This window comes from Littorina saxatilis, linkage group LG13 (assembly GCF_037325665.1).
Source record: "Littorina saxatilis isolate snail1 linkage group LG13, US_GU_Lsax_2.0, whole genome shotgun sequence".
Lineage (NCBI taxonomy): Eukaryota > Metazoa > Mollusca > Gastropoda > Littorinimorpha > Littorinidae > Littorina > Littorina saxatilis.
The window spans coordinates 27,762,444-27,781,573 of NC_090257.1; the positions used below are offsets into that span (position 1 = coordinate 27,762,444).

Here is a 19,130-nt window from a genome sequence, read left to right on the forward strand (position 1 = left end):
GTAAAAGCCGGGGCGGGGATGTAGCTCAGTCGGTAGCGCGCTGGATTTGTATCCAGTTGGCCGCTGTCAGCGTGAGTTCGTCCATACCTTCGGAGAGAGATTTATTTCTCAGAGTCAACTTTGTGTGCAGACTCTCCTCGGTGTCCGAACACCCCCGTGTGTACACGCAAGCACAAGACCAAGTGCGCACAAAAAAGATCATGTAATCCATGTAAGAGTTCGGTGGGTTATAGAAACACAAAAATACCCAGCATGCTTCCTCCGAAAACGGCGTATGGCTGTCTAAATGGCGGGGTAAAAAACGGTCATACACGTAAAATTCCACTCGTGCAAAAAAACACGAGTGTACGTGGGAGTTTCAGCCCACGAACGCAGAAGTGTGGGGGTTTACATGATTGATCACACGGGAAGAAAGATATCTGTTACCAAGGTCGTTTTGGGGAGAAAAGAACGAATTGTGTGTCGGGACAGACCGGTCTGCAGAGGACAAGAATGTCAAGAATCAGATAGTCAATCATGCTAACGGTTACACCTGATGGTCTATGTCGCGAAGACTAATTGTGCCCCTACACCACGAAATGAGTCGCATGTCACCTCGCGCGGTTCTGCGCTAGGCTTAATATAAGTCCGGGGAGTGTCTGGTAACAGTGTGAGGGTCACCTTGGTCACAGGCTTATAACTCAAACAGTTTTCTCTCTTTTCTAAAACGGTGTTCACCACTGGATAGAGCATAAAAAACTCTGAAGGAAACAAGAAATTCCTCCGAGGTAGGAAAAACACCCCCGTTGGTCAAAGGGAAATAACCATTCTCACTGCCACCAACTGAGAAGGTTATTTCCCTTTGACCATTAATATGTCCCTCTATAAGTCCTTGTATAATCTTAATCAACCAATAACTCCCTAACCGTGTGTTTGACTGGTCCCAATTTTTGTAAGGACCGTCTCAGGAATGTATAGAACCTGTTCACCAAGTTTGGTGACGATCGGTCCGTTCATTCTTGAGATCTATATGCGAACACAAACAAACAAACAAACACATCGAGCGAATCCTATACACACCCCTATACCGGGGGTGTAAATATAAAAATATGAAAATCATGCAAAGGTGACATGCGACTCATTCTGTGGGGGAGGGTCACAATTAACGGAGCTCACTGTACGAAGATTCAGCGGTGAATTTTCAGTAAAACGACATTGTGAAATCTTCGCGAAGTCAACTTCGGGAACAATTAAGGACAGTCTTTAAACACACGTTGTACACAGCACTAGAAACGGACATAATTTTAAAGTGTAACTAAACAAGCAAAAAGGAAAAACATCGTTCAGCAACCTTTACACTTTGATATGAAGAAGGGCCTCATATACTGTAGAACTGCGAAAAAAATTTTTTTTTCTCTCACTCGGACACTGTTTGACGGACATGTGAAGTGCGCGCCAGGAACGACAATCTTCTTAGTTTACCTGATTAATGCCCTTAATTTTTGGTTCTGGTACTTTCAGTTCCGGCTGTTGTCATAAATCTACCAAAATCCAAAAGTAAGCGTTGTTTTCATATTTAGTTTAATTCTTAGAAAATACTATTGCGTGGTTAATACAATGTATCCTCCCCAAAATCTGTCTGTACCTTTTAACAGTCATTGCAGATTTTTTAGAAGCATCTAACGGATCGTAAACCTCAAACTGCCATAAAAAGATATCTCGCTAGTTTTGGGAAAGAAGACGAAAAAAAAATGTTTGTGGCACCTTCACTTCCGGTACCAGAGACTGTGGTGAGTAAAGATGCTTGTGAGAAGTATCAATCTGATGATAGCAAGATATAATAATAAAAAAAAATTCCTTTGTGCAACAGCATCAATAAAAGAATGATGCGTATCCGCTTGTGCCGGAGTATAAGCTGCTTCGGCGTGAAAATCAATGACTCGACCGCATTTCGCGGGAACCAGATCTGGTTCTTTCACTTTCACCGTGTCAGTCTTTGCAGTTCGTGTACCATCAGGGTTGGAATGTATATAATATAATTATACATTTAAGAAAAATTAGTCCAAATACCAACATCTAACCTCATATGCTAATCCTGCACTTTAGTGTGTTAAACTAAAGGGTATTGACTATTCTTTGTAAGTGTACAGTACTGTAACCGGAGCGCTAAACTAAAGGGTCCGTATATATAATCAGACTAGTATATATATTATAATATTCTCCTTAAAATTTCGCAAGGGAGGCTGGCTGTCCTCTGTATTCAGAGGAAACCCTGTGTGTTTGTTAATGTGCTAGATTGTGTGTGACAAAAATATCGTGGTGTATGTTTTGGATTCTAGAATTAGCTTCGTACAGTTTTAGCAATACATGCATGGTTACGGGCCAAAAGTCAATTAGACTAGAGGTAGAAGTTACAACACTTGACATGCAAGCAAGCTCACACTTTCGTTCTGTCATCGACACGCGCATGTTCACGCTCACACCTCTCGTACATACTTTGGTATTCACCATAACTAATGGGAAACAGTTACAAGGTTTTATTTACACTATGATTATGATGAACATAAAATTAAAAAACTTGATTAAATGTAAAAAGCAATTCAGAAACTAATCAAAGCATCAAAAGCGTTAGCTATCAAAGTCAGTAATTAGGGTGTCATCCCAACCTGCTGCATCCCAGCCTACCACACCCCAACCTGCAGTACACCAGTTTGCCGCACCCCAGCCAACCGCACCCCAACCTGCCGCACCCCAGCCTATCGCACCCCAACCTGCTGTATACCAGCTTGACGCACCCAAGCCTACCGCACCCACAACCTGCTGTATACCAGCTTGCCGCACCCCAGCCTGCTGTATACCAGCTTGCCGCACCCCAGCCTGATGTATTCCAGCTTGCCGCAACCCAGCCTGCTGTATACCAGCTTGCCGCACCCCAGCCTGCTGTATACCAGCTTGCCGCACCCCAGCCTACCACACCCAAACCTGCTGTATACCAGCTTGCCGCACCCCAGCCTACCACACCCAAACCTGCTGTATACCAGCTTGCCGCACCCCAACCTGCTGTTTACCAGCTTGCCGCACCCCAGCCTGCTGTATACCAGCTTGCCGCACCCCAGCCTGCTGTATACCAGCTTGCCGCACCCCAGCCTGCTGTTTACCAGCTTGCCGCACCCCAGCCTGCTGTTTACCAGCTTGCCGCACCCCAGCCTGCTGTATACCAGCTTGCCGCACCCCAGCCTGCTGTATACCAGCTTGCCGCACCCCAGCCTACCGCACCCTATCCCAACCTACCACACCCCATCCCATCCTACTGCACCGCAGCCTACCACACCCTATCCCAGCCTACCGCACCGCAGCCTACCACACCCTATCCCATCCTACCGCACCGCAGCCTACCACACCCTATCCCAGCCTACCACACCCTATCCCATCCTACCGCACCGCAGCCTACCACACCCTATCCCATCCTACCGCACCCCAGCCTACCACACCCTATCCCATCCTACAGCACCGCAGCCTACCACACCCTATCCCATCCTACCGCACCGCAGCCTACCACACCCTATCCCATCCTACCGCACCCCAGCCTACCACACCCCAGCCTACCGCACCCCAGCCTACCGCACCCCAGCCCAACCTGAGACATCCAAGCCAGCCGCGTCCCAGCCTGTTGCATCCGAGCCTGTCGTGCTCCAACCTGCCGCATCCCAGCCTGTCGCAATGTGGATTTACATTTAATGATTTAGTCCCTTCAGAGCACCAACTCGGTAATTAAAATAACCTGGTTTTAAAATTTTTGATAAGGCTGCATATATTAAGTTTAACTGGCATTTTGATATTGTAATTGACCATTTCCTTACAACTCTAAGAATGTGTTTCCTTACTGTTGAAATACAGTTTGAAATGATAGCTTTTATTCATACCTGCCTGAAAATAACTTGGTTGAAGGGTATCAGTGGTTATTTTAGTTTACAAAATAAAATGTGGTTGCAAGGAAAATGGACGACTTCAGTGAAGATCAAGATCACCTGACCCCACAAGGCGCACCGCAACCTTATTTGCATGAGCCCACATTTGCTGATTACCCTGGCTTCAGAAGGGAAGTTGTCCGTGGTGACACTGACAGCGAAGATGATGCGGATACAAGGAGCAACGTGCTGTATGTCAAACCTGACTGGTAAAGTTAATCTGGGTGTCATATTCTGTTTTTCTTAAATATTTATTTATTTACGAGGATTTATATCGCGCACGTATCTCACCACACAAGGTGACTCAAGGCGCATGTTACCTATTAATGCCGTGTGAGATGGACTTTTTTACACAATATATCACGCATTCACATCGGCCAGTAGATTAACAGCCTATAGGCGCTGCATCCACCTTTCACGGCCTATTATTCCAGATCTCGCGGGTATTTTGGTGGACATTTTTTTATCTACGCCTATACAATTTTGCCAGGAAAGACCCTTTTGTCAATCGTGGGATCTTTAACGTGCATACCCCAATGTAGTGTAGAATTGATCATTACATTTGTAGTTGCACCATGTGAAATCGATAATCTCTCTATATGTTTATTTAATATTTGTATTGAGAAAACACACTTGCACTTTGCAGTCATACATGTATAGTGTCAGCAATAGATTTTGTTCAAAAATAAATGTCACAATTTTCAAGAGTCGTGGCAGAGAAGTGCCCACAATGTACACTGACACAACGACTTGAACCTGCCATTAGTCGATATTATTATACCTTTGTATATGACACATTAAGGACATTAGAGCCAAGATTCACTGCTTGCTGTGAATGTTCAGCATCTTTAAACATTTTTTTTATTAAAGCCTTGGTTTGAATTGAATAGCCTACCTCAGATTTTTTTTGAGCGATACTCTGCCACACGCCATGACAATTATGACAAGGTTATTTCATAAGAAATGTCTATTGTATTCATATATAGTCAGATGACCATCATACACACAACAAACCCACAAAGAAATGAATTAAATCAGGGGATAGACTACAATATATATTTAATCTTACTGTATAACCTTCACATTCAATCTAAATGATTAAACTACAGTTAGACCAATCAGTGTCAAATCAAACATCCCCAGACAGGAATGAACACATACATAGCATACATTTACAAAACAACAAAATACATTAAATATGACACATTAATAAATCAGATTTGTAGTATTTAATACTCCATAATGTTTACCATATTATTGAAACTATTGTGAAAAAAAATGTACGCTTAATCAATAAATAAAGTATGGTGAACAACTCCACAATGCAGTACATACAAAATGACTTGTGTAATTTCTGTAACTAATATTACCTGCTGAAGTATGTTGAATTAGTGATACTCCTTAACCTGCTACACTGAATGCTTATTGTAAATAATTTAAGGACTAATAACTGTCAACTGGAACCAATGTGTTAATGCTGTCATATTTTTGAAAATCATTGTCACAGTCAGACAAAAGTAAAATTGAATAAATGCACAACATTAGCCAAAACAAGTCGCGTAAGGCGAAAATACAATATTTAGTCAAGTAGCTGTCGAACTCACAGAATGAAACTGAACGCAATGCCATTTTTCAGCAAGACCATATACTCGTAGCATCGTCAGTCCACCGCTCATGGCAAAGGCAGTGAAATTGACAAGAAGAGCGGGGTAGTAGTTGCGCTAAGAAGGATAGCACGCTTTTCTGTACCTCTCTTTGTTTTAACTTTCTGAGCGTGTTTTTAATCCAAACATATCATATCTATATGTTTTTGGAATCAGGAACCGACAAGGAATAAGATGAAAGTGTTTTTAAATTGATTTTGACAATTTAATTTTGATAATAATTTTTATATATTTAATTTTCAGAGATTGTTTTTAATCCGAATATAACATATTTATATGTTTTTGGAATCAGCAAATGATGGAGAATAAGATAAACGTAAATTTGGATCGTTTTATAAATTTTTATTTTTTTTTACAATTTTCAGATTTTTAATGACCAAAGTCATTAATTAATTTTTAAGCCACCAAGCTGAAATGCAATACCGAAGTCTGGGCTTCGTCGAAGATTACTTGACCAAAATTTCAACCAATTTGGTTGAAAAATGAGGGCGTGACAGTGCCGCCTCAACTTTTACGAAAAGCCGGATATGACGTCATCAAAGACATTTATCAAAAAAATGAAAAAAACGTTCGGGGATTTCATACCCAGGAACTCTCATGTCAAATTTCATAAAGATCGGTCCAGTAGTTTATTCTGAATCGCTCTACACACACACACAGACACACACACACACACGCACGCACACACACACACACGCACATACACCACGACCCTTGTTTCGATTCCCCCTCGATGTTAAAATATTTAGTCAAAACTTGACTAAATATAAAAAGTAGGTAAGATGTTGTTGCACACCTTTACAGTATTATAACACAATCACAAATAGTGAGTGACATTGACATTGTTACCAAAGAGGAAAAAAACAAAACCTTATTAAAATATTCCATACAAAAATTAAGGTCAACAGGTTAATATTACTATAAATAATAGTAGATCTAGAATGCATCACACACAATTTTTCATTCTCCATAGAAATTAGAATATTCATACAACTTTAAAATGTTAACAGGTGCATGTGTGGGAAATGCTCCTCAATGTCCAATGAACAAGAGGACGTCTGCTGCTGTAACATTACAGCAGTGAAAACGAAAATGCAGAAACAATCCGTGACCTGCATTACCCTTCATGAAGGGTTAATTGCAAATTGCATGAACGAATGGGTTATGGAGACTGCGATGAATGAACACCTTGATGAAAATGGGGAACTGGGTAATGATCAGCCCATACACAGGTAAAACATGTGCGATAAGACATTTTCAGTACATCAAAATGTCATTCTGCGTACATGGTCATGCCATCACAATTTTATCTTCACTTTAAAACAAATTGATCAGGAGTATCCCGCCATATCTGTATTACCTATTATCAGGCAGAGATCCAATGCTTTAAAAAATGACCAATAATTTTATGAATATCCATTTATTCAACATGTACCACAAACTGTACTCTAGGATGAATACTCTGTACAGCATGTGGAAGTTTACAAACATTAAAAACAAATTGTCCAACAATAACGTTTGCTACATCATTAATGAAGAAGTGGGGGGTTGGGCGTTTACTAAGTAGTAGTGCCCTTTGCACAGCTTTTGGCCTAAGTAGGGGGTGGGCCTTTACCTGATACTGGGCGTATACAAGGTAGTTAACGGTACATGTGTATACATAAATTTAAAAAAATTGGGGGGGGGGGGGGGGGGGTGGTGGTAAATTGCTTGTTTGGTTTTTAACCCTCTATGGGAGGAAACATGATAAGTAGATATAAAAAAAAAATTTTTACGGGAATTTAAACGTCACTTGTAATATTATTTTCAGAGTATTTAGACATCTTGCTTACAAAAGATTTACAAGGTGGATCCACAAAACTTTAGGAAAAGGCAACAGGAAAGTCATTCCAGCATGTGCTGTGACGGCAATCCGGGAAAGGTTTCCATCAAAAGGAGGAAATTATACTGGTTTTCTACCAAGCAGCTAAACCACCACCTGCTGGCAGGTACTATTGAATACATGCAATACATTGAATACAAAACATTATTTTATTATTCTCTTTATTTATATAGCGCCTTATCCGAAGTTCAAAGCGCTCTATACATTCAGAATAGAACTTTTCATTTGCATAATCCACATGTTATACAGCAGCGTTTTGGTCATAAACATATGTATTTGAAGATCATACTTTTTTCAAATCAAAATTTGTTTATTCAATTTCACGTCACAAAACTTTGACCACACCTACCCTCAATAATGGTGTCTTTCAACAACATATGAACCTACGACTTCCTGAACTATATTCAAATTGTTAGGTGTATTTTTTTTAGCAGGATATACATGTTTTCAAATACGTATATATATATTTATGTTTCTGACCAAAACATCGATTTTTAAGATCTGGCATATTCCATACATTTCCAATGTAAAAATAAAGTTTATCCTACATACGTGAGAGAGACACCCGTGAGATAATAATCGTTCAAATCACATGTGTGTATATCATGTAAATGAGGTCATGTCAAGCAAGTCTGGCAGGGACCTGTTTTTCCACTGCGTATGATGCCAAAGTCACCGAGACAAACGTCATTATAGAAACACAAATTGCGCACCCTCGATAAATCTTTAGAACTAACACGTCACGCCACACTTTCAGAGTGACGTTTCTTTGCTTTGACGTAATAGATTGCACAAGGCTTTAGAAGAGATCGAGGTTCCAAAACAAGCGTCTTCAATTTAGCTGCCTCGAATACACGTAAGTACAGTATGTAGGATAAACAGAATACTACATGGCTTGCTGTGTCGTACCAGATTTACACTCGTTGCTTTTTCAAATAGTGAACAGCTCGCTTTCGCTCGCAGTTCAATATTTTAAAGAACTCGTGTTAATCTGGTACGACACAGCAAGCCATGTAGTATTCTCTATGTATTATATTTAGCGCATGCTGCATAGGAAACACATAACGTTCAACTGTTCGTCCAAATTAAGTGTGGAACAAGGGATCAATCCACATTATGCTTTACAAAACTGAGGCTTATTTAGTACAGGCTTTTTTCAACCAACCACATTCGTTTCATGCCATATAAGGAAGTGCAACATTACAAATGTGTACACATCATTTCTGGTTGGCTCCCCCGAAATCGGCGTATGCTGCCTAAATGGCGGGGTAAAAACGGTCATACACGTAAAAATCCACTCGTGCTAAAAACATGAGTTAACGTGGGAGTCTAAGCCCATGAACGAAGAAGAATTTCTGGTTGGCGGTGAAACGAAGTGCACACCAAAAACACAAACGAATTTCTTTGATTTGTGCGATTCTACGCATCTACTTTCGTTGACTTTGTAATCATGTTTTGGTTATTTCTGTATTGAAACCTTTAATCTATTGGATAAAGGTCACCTGGTCGTTATTTTAACTGTTAATATCTTCTTATCTGGAGTGGACCTAAAGTTGTTCTTTCACTGCATTTCTGTAGCATACATTTGCCTCGGTTGCGCTTTGGAAAATCAAAGATGGCGGCTTGGAGCCAGTTGCCGCTTCAAGACTTTAGAGTTCTGTTTCAGGGCAGACCTTAATTTGTGAACTGTCTCACTTTCAACAGTTGTAAATTGTATGAGTAGAGATTCAGGTTTCAAATTAATCACACATAACACACATCGCGCTTCTTCTGCGAACAGAACTTCTCTGTTGGCGTCAGTCTAAACCGCGACACTTTTTAACACAAACTGTTCATATCTTCCTACTTTAAGGTCTGGAGTGGAGAACTTCTCTGTTGGTGTCAGTCTAAACCGCGAAACTTTTTGACACAAACTGTTCATATCTTCCTACTTTAAGGTCTGGAGTGGACGCTAAAGTCGTTCTTTCACTGCATTTCTATAGCATACATTTGCCTAGGTTGCGCTTTTGAAAATCAAAGATGGCGGCTTGGAGCCGGTTGCCGCGTCACGACTTTAGAGTTCTATTTCTTCCCTAATATAAATAGAATACTTATATTTATAGGGCAGACCTTAATTTGTGAACTGTCTCACTTTCAACAGTTATAAATTGTATGAGTAGAGATTCAGGTTGCAAAATCGCACATAAGACACATCGCGCTTCTTCTGCAAACAGAACTTCTCTGTTGGCGTCAGTCAAAACCGCGACACTTTTTAACACAAACTGTTGAGTTTTGTTGTGTGCGCGTATCCCAGCAGGCAAGAGAAATGAGGTGGTGAATAGAAAATGGTGGGCTTCATTCTTCCCTCTAAATCTAGCTATTATCAATGCTGTGAGTAGCGATGCTGATGACTTGCAACAACATTTTCCTTGGATGGACGTCCTTCTTCAGCAATAAGAGGCTTTGAGGATCTTGGTGCAACTGCGTCCCAGGATGCCCTTGCCCTGGAATAGCTGTCGAATTCCATACGTAAATCAATGACCTCCTGCATCAGGTCATGAACGTATCCTGGAACAGTCATTGAGATTTTGTTGTTGATTTTTTAAATACATTGTAAGTGTGCACTGAAATCAGCAATACATACCTTTTAAACAAACACAATACCAAAAAAGTCGCATTTACACAATGTGTCAGCCTGAAACGTACAGATCAACGCTATAAACTCTTAAAAAAATACAACCCCTGATTTTGTTTTCTCAGTCCATCAGTAGGCTACATGTAGTGTATTTGTTGTTTTAGTGATAATGTATATAAACATCTGGGGCTTTTTTCAGTATTGTTGATAACATGTTCTGTTTGATTAAGGGAATTCAGCTGGTATTTCCTTGTTTTCACTACCTATTTTATTCATGTTTTTATTACTTAGTTAGTGGAAGAATCTTTTGTAATGTATGTTTGATGGTGTATGCTTTTAATTAAGCGCTGCTGACTATGAATGTAGATGTAAATGCTTGTATAACTGTGTTTGTAATTTTAAATGTGTCAAGCGCAAAGAGCATAATTGTAAAGTTATGATGTTGCGCTATATAAATGCTCATTTATTATTGTAATTCAATCGAGTTTGCGTTTTAATGAAACAGATCCTGTGAATGGTCAGAATGCCCCAACTCATTGCAAATTACCAAATTGTTGATAACCACGCGCTAAAACACCCATTAGCTACCTGCTGGCGAGGCACATTGATACAACCTCAACTAGTCTCGGTTAGCTTTGAGGGTCATTTTAAAAGTAGGAAATATGAAGGCCAAGAAATACCGAGACCATAAGGTATACAAATTGATGATGTAAAAAATGTGACCCAAGTTGATGCATGAATTCTTCCGGACTACATCAGTCAATTCTAAAGATCGCTTTTGTGATGAAAAGAATTTGTTTTAGAGTTTTCTGTCCCGAAACCAGTAACAAAAATAAGGGAAAATTTATGTGAAAGAAAACAGGAGCAGAGTGATAAGATAGTAATACAGAGACATATTTCTTGGGACTTGACCCTTGCATGTAGGTGGACTGAAAGTAGTGTGCAATCTCTTTCCTGCTTTCATGCGGTTGTAAACAGACAGAATTGGTCCTGTTCTGTTCACACACTACTTTCAGTCCACCGACCTGCAAGGGTCAAGTCCCAAAATATATGTCTCTGTATCATGTACCTTATCACTCTGCTCATGTTTTTTTTTTCTTTTTCACATAAATTTTGACGGGTTTCTGGACAGCAAACTCTAAAAAAAATCTTTTCATTACAAAAGGATCTTTGGAATTGACTGACGTAGTCCGGAAGAATTCATGCATCAACTTACGTCACGTATTCGACGTCATCGCTTCGCATACCTTATGGTCTCGGTATTTCGTTGGCCTTCATATTTCCTACTAATTATACTTGTAAAATGACCCTCAAAGTTAACCGAGACTAGTTGAGGTTGTATCAATGCGCCTCGCCAGCAGGTTGTTAATGGCTTTTTTAGCGAGTAGTTAACGACAATTAATGACCGGTAATTTGTAATGAGTTGGGGCATTCTGACCAATCAAAGGATCTGTTTCATTAAAACACCAACTTGATTGAATTACAATCCACTATGACGACCTCAAAGTTTCAAATGGAAGCATGTTAATGTGTAATTAGTTTCATAAACTTTACATTGTTAACCTCACCATATGTCTGCCTGGTTTTCAACTTCCGTGCCACAGGCAGCCTTCCTTGATTTTTTGGGAACTGAACCGCCCATCTGCCATCTCCTGCTGCATTTACTGCCTGCTGTCTGCCCGAATTGGCGTTGTGGTGGATAACAGCCAACTGGAGACTGAAACATATATGAATACAACAAAAATTGTAATTCATACAATTTATCGCTTTAATGATACAGATTATGTGATTGGTCACCATGCACCAACTCATTAAAAATTACCGGTCTAAATGGTGACAGATATTGCAACTTCAAATAAATTCTCACCCAGTAGCTTGAGCCTAAGAAACATGTCCACAGCATGCTAGACCAACATTCAACTACTGAACACATACATGTATAACATAAAAATTGGCATGCATATTTTGTTTATATAAAATCAATTACACATTAACATCAGACCTGTTTACCCCCATAAGTGTTTTGGAGTAATGCTCAGCCCCAAAAATAGTAATCCTGGCACAAAAATAGTAATCATCCAGCATTCGTCGCCAATTACAACGCACATGACAACTGTGTCTGCGAAACGCAATCATGCACATATATCCATCATTCACAAACAAAACACATCAGTCAGTTTTTGTAGTCATCATAATTTCAAAGAAGATCACATCAAAAGCACATGCATCACTGATTCTTTTTCTTTTGCTTGTAGTAGGCCTTTTTCAGTGTGTCAAGCGCTTCTCTACTGTACTTGCGCTTGCCGAATGAGTGAGGGCGAGACTTCACCACTAGAATAAGGCTCTCCAGCGTCTCATCAGACAGACATGATCTCTGGTCAGTCCTGTGCTTTTTCACCCCATTTTGCCATTGAAAAAAACAATGCCAAACATGTGAATTGATAAAAAAAAATAAAAAAAAATTTTTACATTTTTTTTAATTATGAAAATCGTAGTCTTGACACGGATAGCGGAATGGCGTATTTTTTGCAGAAAATCGTAATAAATTACGCCAAAATCGTAAGGGTAAACAGGTCTGTAACATGCTTCCATTTGAAACTTCGAGGTCTTCATCGAGGATTGACGCCCGACCAAAGGTAATTGAAGCCCGGCGGAGCGAAGCGATGGAGGGCTTAAATTAGACTTTGGGAGGGCGTCAATCCACGATGAAGACCGAGAAGTTTCAAATGGAAGCGTGTTAGTGTTATTGTAATTCAATCTGACGACGATCTCTTTCCTGCTTTCATTGCGATGGTAAACAGACAGAATTGGTTCTGTTCTGTTCACACACTACTTTCAGTCCGCCTACCTGCAAGGATAAAGTCCCAAGAAATATGTCTGTATTCCTATCGTATCACTCTCCTCCTGTTTTGTTTTCTTTCACATACATTTTCTCTTCTTTTTTGATGGGTTTCTGGACAGCAAACTCAAAACAAATTCTTTTCATCACAAAAGCTATCTTTGGAATTGACTGACGTAGTCCGAAAGAATTCATGCATCAACTTACGTCACGTATTCGGCGTCATCACTTCACATACCTTATGGTCTCGGTATTTCGTTGGTACTTCATATTTCCTACTTGTAAAATGACCCTCAAAGCTAACCGAGACTAGTTGAGGTTGTATCAATGCGCCTAGCCAGCAAGTTATTAATGGCCTTTTTAGCGAGTGGTTATCGACAATTAATGACCGGTAATTTTTAATGAGTTGGGGCATTCTGACCAATCACAGGACCTGTTTCATTAAAACGCCAACTCGATTGAATTACAATGTGTAATTGATTTGACGTCATCACTTCGCATACCTTATGGTCTCGGTATTTCGTTGGCACTTCGTATTTCCTACTTGTAAAATGAATCACAAAGGTAACTGAGACTAGTTGAGGTTGTATCAATGCGCCTCGGCAGCAGGTAGTTAATGGCTTTTTTAGCGAGTGGTTATGAACAATTAATGACCGGTCATTTGTAATGAGTTGGGGCATTCTGACCAATCACAGGATCTGTTTCATTAAAACGCCAACTCGATTGAATTACAATATAATATAATTCAGATGAAAGCATACCGGATTTTCATTGTGCTGTAGCTGAAGTGTGTAAACTTGGGAGCAAACTGACACACAAGGCTGTGATACGCTTCCACCTCAGCTGTTTGATCAAAGGGAGAGATCTGGGCAATGTCTTTCACTAGAGTCTTTGACTTCACAATGGCTTCCAATTCCTTGTGCACTTTTGAACCTGAAAATATAGAGTATTGTCTTAGTAAAGAAATTTGGTGCGATCAATTTCAATTTTCATTATATGAATTCTGGTTGACTAAATGTCGTAATTTCGCTTCATGCAACTTGCTTCTAAATATTGCTATTCGGATCAACATATGTTGTCAGTTATTTATTCTGAAATCCAAATAGTTTTGTTGCAGTTACTGCAAAGAAAGAAAGAACACCTGCAATCATCCAAATCCTGTCCTCCAAGGGTCCATGCAAGCACTGGGGAAAGTGTTCCGAGTCGTGTGTGTGGACGCCAGTGATGTGGTTGCAGACTGAGACCCATTTGGCTCTTGCTTGTTCAGCTCTGAACTCGCCTGGCGGTGTGCTTGAAGCCACCCAATACAGATGACTTGCAATGGATCTCCCCCACATAGCTGCTTCTTCCATTCCCTTCTTCTTGCCAAGTTCCATCAGTTTCTTGTACACTGCTGCAATAATAGATTGCATATACATTATCATTCACATTTTTATTAAAAATAAGTCAGATAAGATAAGTAAAATTATATTTTGCTTGAATTTTCTTAGAGGGATTGATGCACGTTTAATTCATGCTATAAATTAGAAGCATTGAAGTGGCGCATCTGTCTTTGGCATAGCTGCTAGTTCTTAAGATGTAAAACAAAATAAATGTACACCATGATCATTAGTAGTTTTGCACACCATCAACATTTATGAAACTATTAAAGTCTCCTAATCAATAATGTATGCAGTATTAGCCTTCACAGTGACTCCTGTGTCATGCACAACTTAGAGCCTCACAAAATTGTATATCTAAAACTATTTTGATTTTTTGATTGGGACTTCATGTAATCCCCAAACATCATACAAATTTTATATTGAAAACAAACAAATAAACAATGAAGTCATTTGAATTACACAGTCTGGATGTTGTAGGCCAAGGACGACATATTTGGAAGTAATGAAGTCATTTCACGGTGTGTATCCCTATTCAGAAAGCGTGTGGTATTTAATGGGAATAAGAGGGTAGGTTTTCAGCACAGGGGAGGCGGCTTATTTTCAAATGTTTGATAAATATGGCACTAGTGTAAACCGTGTAGTACGGATTGGATACTTACATTTGGCCATGTGCCACACATCAAACCAGTGTCTGATGGGATGTGTCAGGGACCGATAAGTCCTCAAAAATGCGCGGACTTGGGTGTGCCTGTCGGTTACCACATCGCTCACTCCAATCTGGGCTTGCTCCAAAGTCCTGAAGCATTGCTGCAGGCCTGCAAGTTCCATTGCATTGGAGTTGGCAACCTCGCTGCTCTGTAAAAAAAAATGAAAAAGAAGTAATAAATGATGATCGAAGTAATTAGTGCCTAATGTGTAGATTGAACATTGGATTTCCCTTCTTTGAGCCATTTGACAAAACTTCAAATTTATGCGGCCAGTCAGGACTACAAAATAGTGTATGTTTGTGTGTGTTGAATCGTAAATACATAATGAATTTTAACCAAAATTGATCAATACATAAATGTTATTTGTATTTTTGACCCAAAATATGACATTTTACACAGATCTCGACAGTCATTGTTCACCTTCTTCTTCTTCTGCGTTCGTGGGCTGAAACTCCCACGTACACTCGTGTTTTTTGCACGAGTGGAATTTTACGTGTATGAGTCTATGACCGTTTTTTACCCCGCCATTTAGGCAGCCATACGCCGTTTTCGGGGGAATTGTTCACCTTGAATGCTAGGGCAGTCTCCGAAGAACACTGACAGTCTTGATTTGTGTAAAATCTCATCTTTTTTTTTAGAAAATACAAATAACAGAGAATGTAGTCAGCACTTTAATCTTTACCGGATAACGCGGTAGACTACATAGTCTGGATGATGTGGGTTGTGCTTTCTGAAGAAGGAATAAATGTAAAGAATGGGTAAAAAACGGCCCACGCCATCTGAAAAGGGATTAACGTTTTGCCGCCTGTTTTGCAGAGTATGTGTCGTACACGACATCCGAATAAAGATGAGCAGCGTAACATTCCTTACATAATTACATATGGTTCATCCACAACCAACATCATCTGTGTAGTTTAAATTACGTCATTATTTATTTGGTTGTTAACAAAGATAATCTTTTAAAAGTTGGGCAATTCGATGGGCGTATGTTGACTGGAGATTACATAAAATCTCACAAAACAAATAGTTTCAGAGATAAAGACATTTTTGTCAGGCTCTGGGTCATCCACGACCCACAAAGCCCGGTGAAGGTTGAGATAGTATTGACCATATAAGTTCCGTAAGAGTGAGATATTGAACCTATTTTGTTTTTATTTAACCTATCACTTTTATTTTTGTTTTATAACTGAAGTATTTTTTCAATGAATTTATTTAGTAATGTTTTGTTTCAAAGCGCTGTGGTAGAGGTAAGGAACCAGACAGTAAGGAAAGCCCTTCCTTAGTAATGACAACACGCTGCTGGGCTTAAGAACTACACTTACCTGAATTAATTGGACGTCCAATACAGTACTTGATGCTGTGTCCATTATGGAATAGCTGCCATACTTTGCTGAAAATACACAAAGACAAATGAGTGGACATTCAAAGATGTTTGGTGGCTTGTTGACATTGTTCAGTGAAAACGACCATCCGAGTTGTCAAGAAGTTCTGATTCATGTCACGTTCCAAGCCTTGGTTGGCCGAGACCTTGAGGTGATCATAAAGAAGACTCCTCAGCAGCTACCGACAGGAGGTTTACGAAATAGCCTTGCCTTGTTTATTTTGAAAAAGGATGCATGAATCTGTCCAAAACACAACGAAATAAATCAAAAGGCCTCGATCTGATATGATTCCTCCTTTCTCGACATTGTGACTGATAAATGTGGATATCACATTCACATCTGACAATAACTACTATTGTCATAATTTTTACGAGTTTTCATTCACAAACATCTGGGAAATAAATCTCATGTTCTCCATGCAGTAACTTGAGGTGGTGAATGGGTTTGAGCTTTCAGGTGAAACGTGGATTGTCAAAGTAAAAGCCAATCAGGCTGATTGTTTGATGTGTGGAACCATCGCGGCTTTGGATTTGTGTTTCCGAGGACAATGATTGTAAGCATTCACTCTCAAAGACCCAATCAATGTTGATAATTACCGCGGCGACTCATGGTCAATTTGCATTTTATCTCTGTAATCGCAAAATCCACAACGAAAAGTCATAAACACTTAAAAGAAAAGAAATATGCTCAACACTTACTGAACTCACAGGTATGATCGCAGCTCTGTATATTTTCATACTGGAAGAAAAGCGTCCACAAGCTACGTTTGACGTCACATACAAGTTTGATGTGTTATCTCGTGCTACTATGACGATGCTTTGTGGCCCGGAGTTGGATTCTAAAAATTCGTCTCCCTGTGGGTTATTGTGCATTTTGTTGCACAACCAAAATGATGACAAAAACGATGTTTGGTGGCTTGTTGTCAGACCAGCATTTTGTTGTTGGTCCTCGGGGAGCATATTGCCTTTTGTCTCATATTTATCAACCGCGGCCTTCGGCCTTGGTCGATAAAGATGAAACAAAAGAGGATATGGTCCCCTTGGACCAACAAAAAAGCTGGTCTGTCAACAAGCCACCAAACATCTTATAATATATATACAGTGTACACCAAAAAAACCAAACATTTTAAAATAATAGTTCACACCCAATAAAATGGGTAAATAACAAAAATGCAGGTTAACTAAAAAAAAATATATAACAGAACCAAACGCTGAATTAAAAGCCAGTGGCGCAACCCTATATACCTTTATGACCTGGCGAACAGCACCTGGCATCACCAGCGAGGCTAATCCAAAGGCCTTTTCGTGCCTCTAGAAGAGCTCTGTGTTGCCTACCCCATACCCTGTGTACTGCATGCAGCAGGTAGCCCCTCTGGATGCGGAAGTAGGTGGAAACAGAAATTGTTTGTAGACTGCAAAATGAAAAGAATCTCAAGACTTTGGTGGGGCTGAGAGCAGAAAAAAAAAGTGCTGCAGCAAGAATAAGGTTTCCCAAAGGCTGTTTTTTTATGTCGGGTTGACTTTTCCAGATAACGACATGCCCCTTTTTGCATGTTATCTTCACATGAATGCATGACCCAACCTTGTCTGTTATGAGTGGTATGGACTCCTCTCCACAGTCTGGGCATCGATGGCAGAGGTCCAAAAGCCTGTCTTCAAAAACCATGTATTTTGGCGAAGACCAAAGAGAGCTGAAAAAAAATACTGACAGTCAATTTAACTTTTAAAATTGTACAATTTTGTAATAATACACAAATTTATTAGGTATAAAACCTTATGTCAAAATAAAATCCCTTGTGCGACTTGCGTCTTAGATAGTCATACACCAATATACCTCCAATTAGATAATACAGAACGTCTCAAAAATAATGTTTAAGCTTGAACATTTGCATGATCTTATAAAACAATGACATTATCAACCAGTATCAAATTTAATATTTTGATGATAAATGCAAATGTCTTCAATGAAATTTATGTTCTGATTTTGTTCATCAACCTTTCATTTTGCCTTTGTAATTTTTGTCTTAAATTATGCAATGTTGAAACTAAATAATTACATAAATCATCTACCTCTCATCAACTGTTTCCCTTCTCGACCCATTATCAACACCACGGTCTTGCTGAGAGTCAACGGACATGCTGCTGGATGAGGCCGTCTGTTAACATTAAAAAAGACAACATACAGGACTCGGTGTAATAGTTATACATGTGCCATGAGCGCATAAACTATAAAATGTCCAATTGGAAAACCTTGCAGTGTGTCGAAGGGCGCGCTGACATTATGCACAACTGCAGCGCCATCCTATGCACACTTTAAATCAGAGTAAAGCATTCATAATGAACAAAGCAAAGCCAAAGTTATTGTGCTGTGATCAACTGTATGTAGTGGCCATTGTATGCTGCAAACCATAATTTGTAAATAATAAAAAGCTTGCTTTGCTAATGATCCCTTTCGGTCGTAATTCAATAAATCTTATACAAATCATCAAGCCCTGTATCATCTGTTTATTTTAAACATCATCATCACTCGGGTTATTTAAAATATAAATTCCTTACCAGGGTCACATCAGATGAACTTGTTTGTGCTCCAACGGGTTTGCTTTCTGTTTGGACAGAATGGTCGGTCACTGTCACCTCCACTTGTGTTTTTCTGGAGGTTACATCTTTCACCTGAAACTTTTTTTAAAAACCAACATACAGCGATTACACTTTCT

General features: G+C 39.5%; 1 protein-coding gene and 1 long non-coding RNA gene across 2 annotated transcripts; one reads left to right on the top strand and one right to left on the bottom strand.

Annotated features, from left to right (window-relative positions):
- The first annotated feature begins 1,358 nt into the window (after positions 1–1,358).
- LOC138945416 (uncharacterized) lies at positions 1,359–6,986 on the top strand. Its single transcript, XR_011448990.1, has 3 exons — positions 1,359–1,769; positions 3,974–4,156; positions 6,622–6,986. It is a non-coding gene; the product is annotated as an uncharacterized lncRNA (long non-coding RNA).
- A 325-nt stretch (positions 6,987–7,311) lies between these two features.
- On the bottom strand, positions 7,312–18,546 carry LOC138945415 (uncharacterized). Its single transcript, XM_070316846.1, has 8 exons — positions 18,487–18,546; positions 17,999–18,107; positions 16,358–16,425; positions 14,988–15,183; positions 14,088–14,339; positions 13,708–13,879; positions 11,676–11,824; positions 7,312–10,040 (listed from the first exon to the last, which is right to left on the bottom strand). The coding sequence occupies exons 2-8, from the start codon at positions 18,042–18,044 to the stop codon at positions 9,856–9,858; spliced, it is 1,068 nt and encodes a 355-aa protein (XP_070172947.1). The 5' UTR covers positions 18,045–18,107; positions 18,487–18,546; the 3' UTR covers positions 7,312–9,855.
- Between the last annotated feature and the right edge of the window lie 584 nt (positions 18,547–19,130).

What these genes read in the sequence shown, in the direction of transcription:
- LOC138945415 (XM_070316846.1), bottom strand. Translation starts at nt 18,044, where the DNA reads ATGCCCAGACTGTGGAGAGGAGTCCATACCACTCATAACAGACAAG. An exon ending in TACAGCACAATGAAAATCCG is followed by an intron (nt 11,825 to 13,707) that starts GTATGCTTTCAT and finishes TATATGTTTCAG; the next exon opens with TCTCCAGTTGGCTGTTATCC. An exon ending in GAAAACCAGGCAGACATATG is followed by an intron (nt 10,041 to 11,675) that starts GTGAGGTTAACA and finishes TGACTGTTCCAG; the next exon opens with GATACGTTCATGACCTGATG.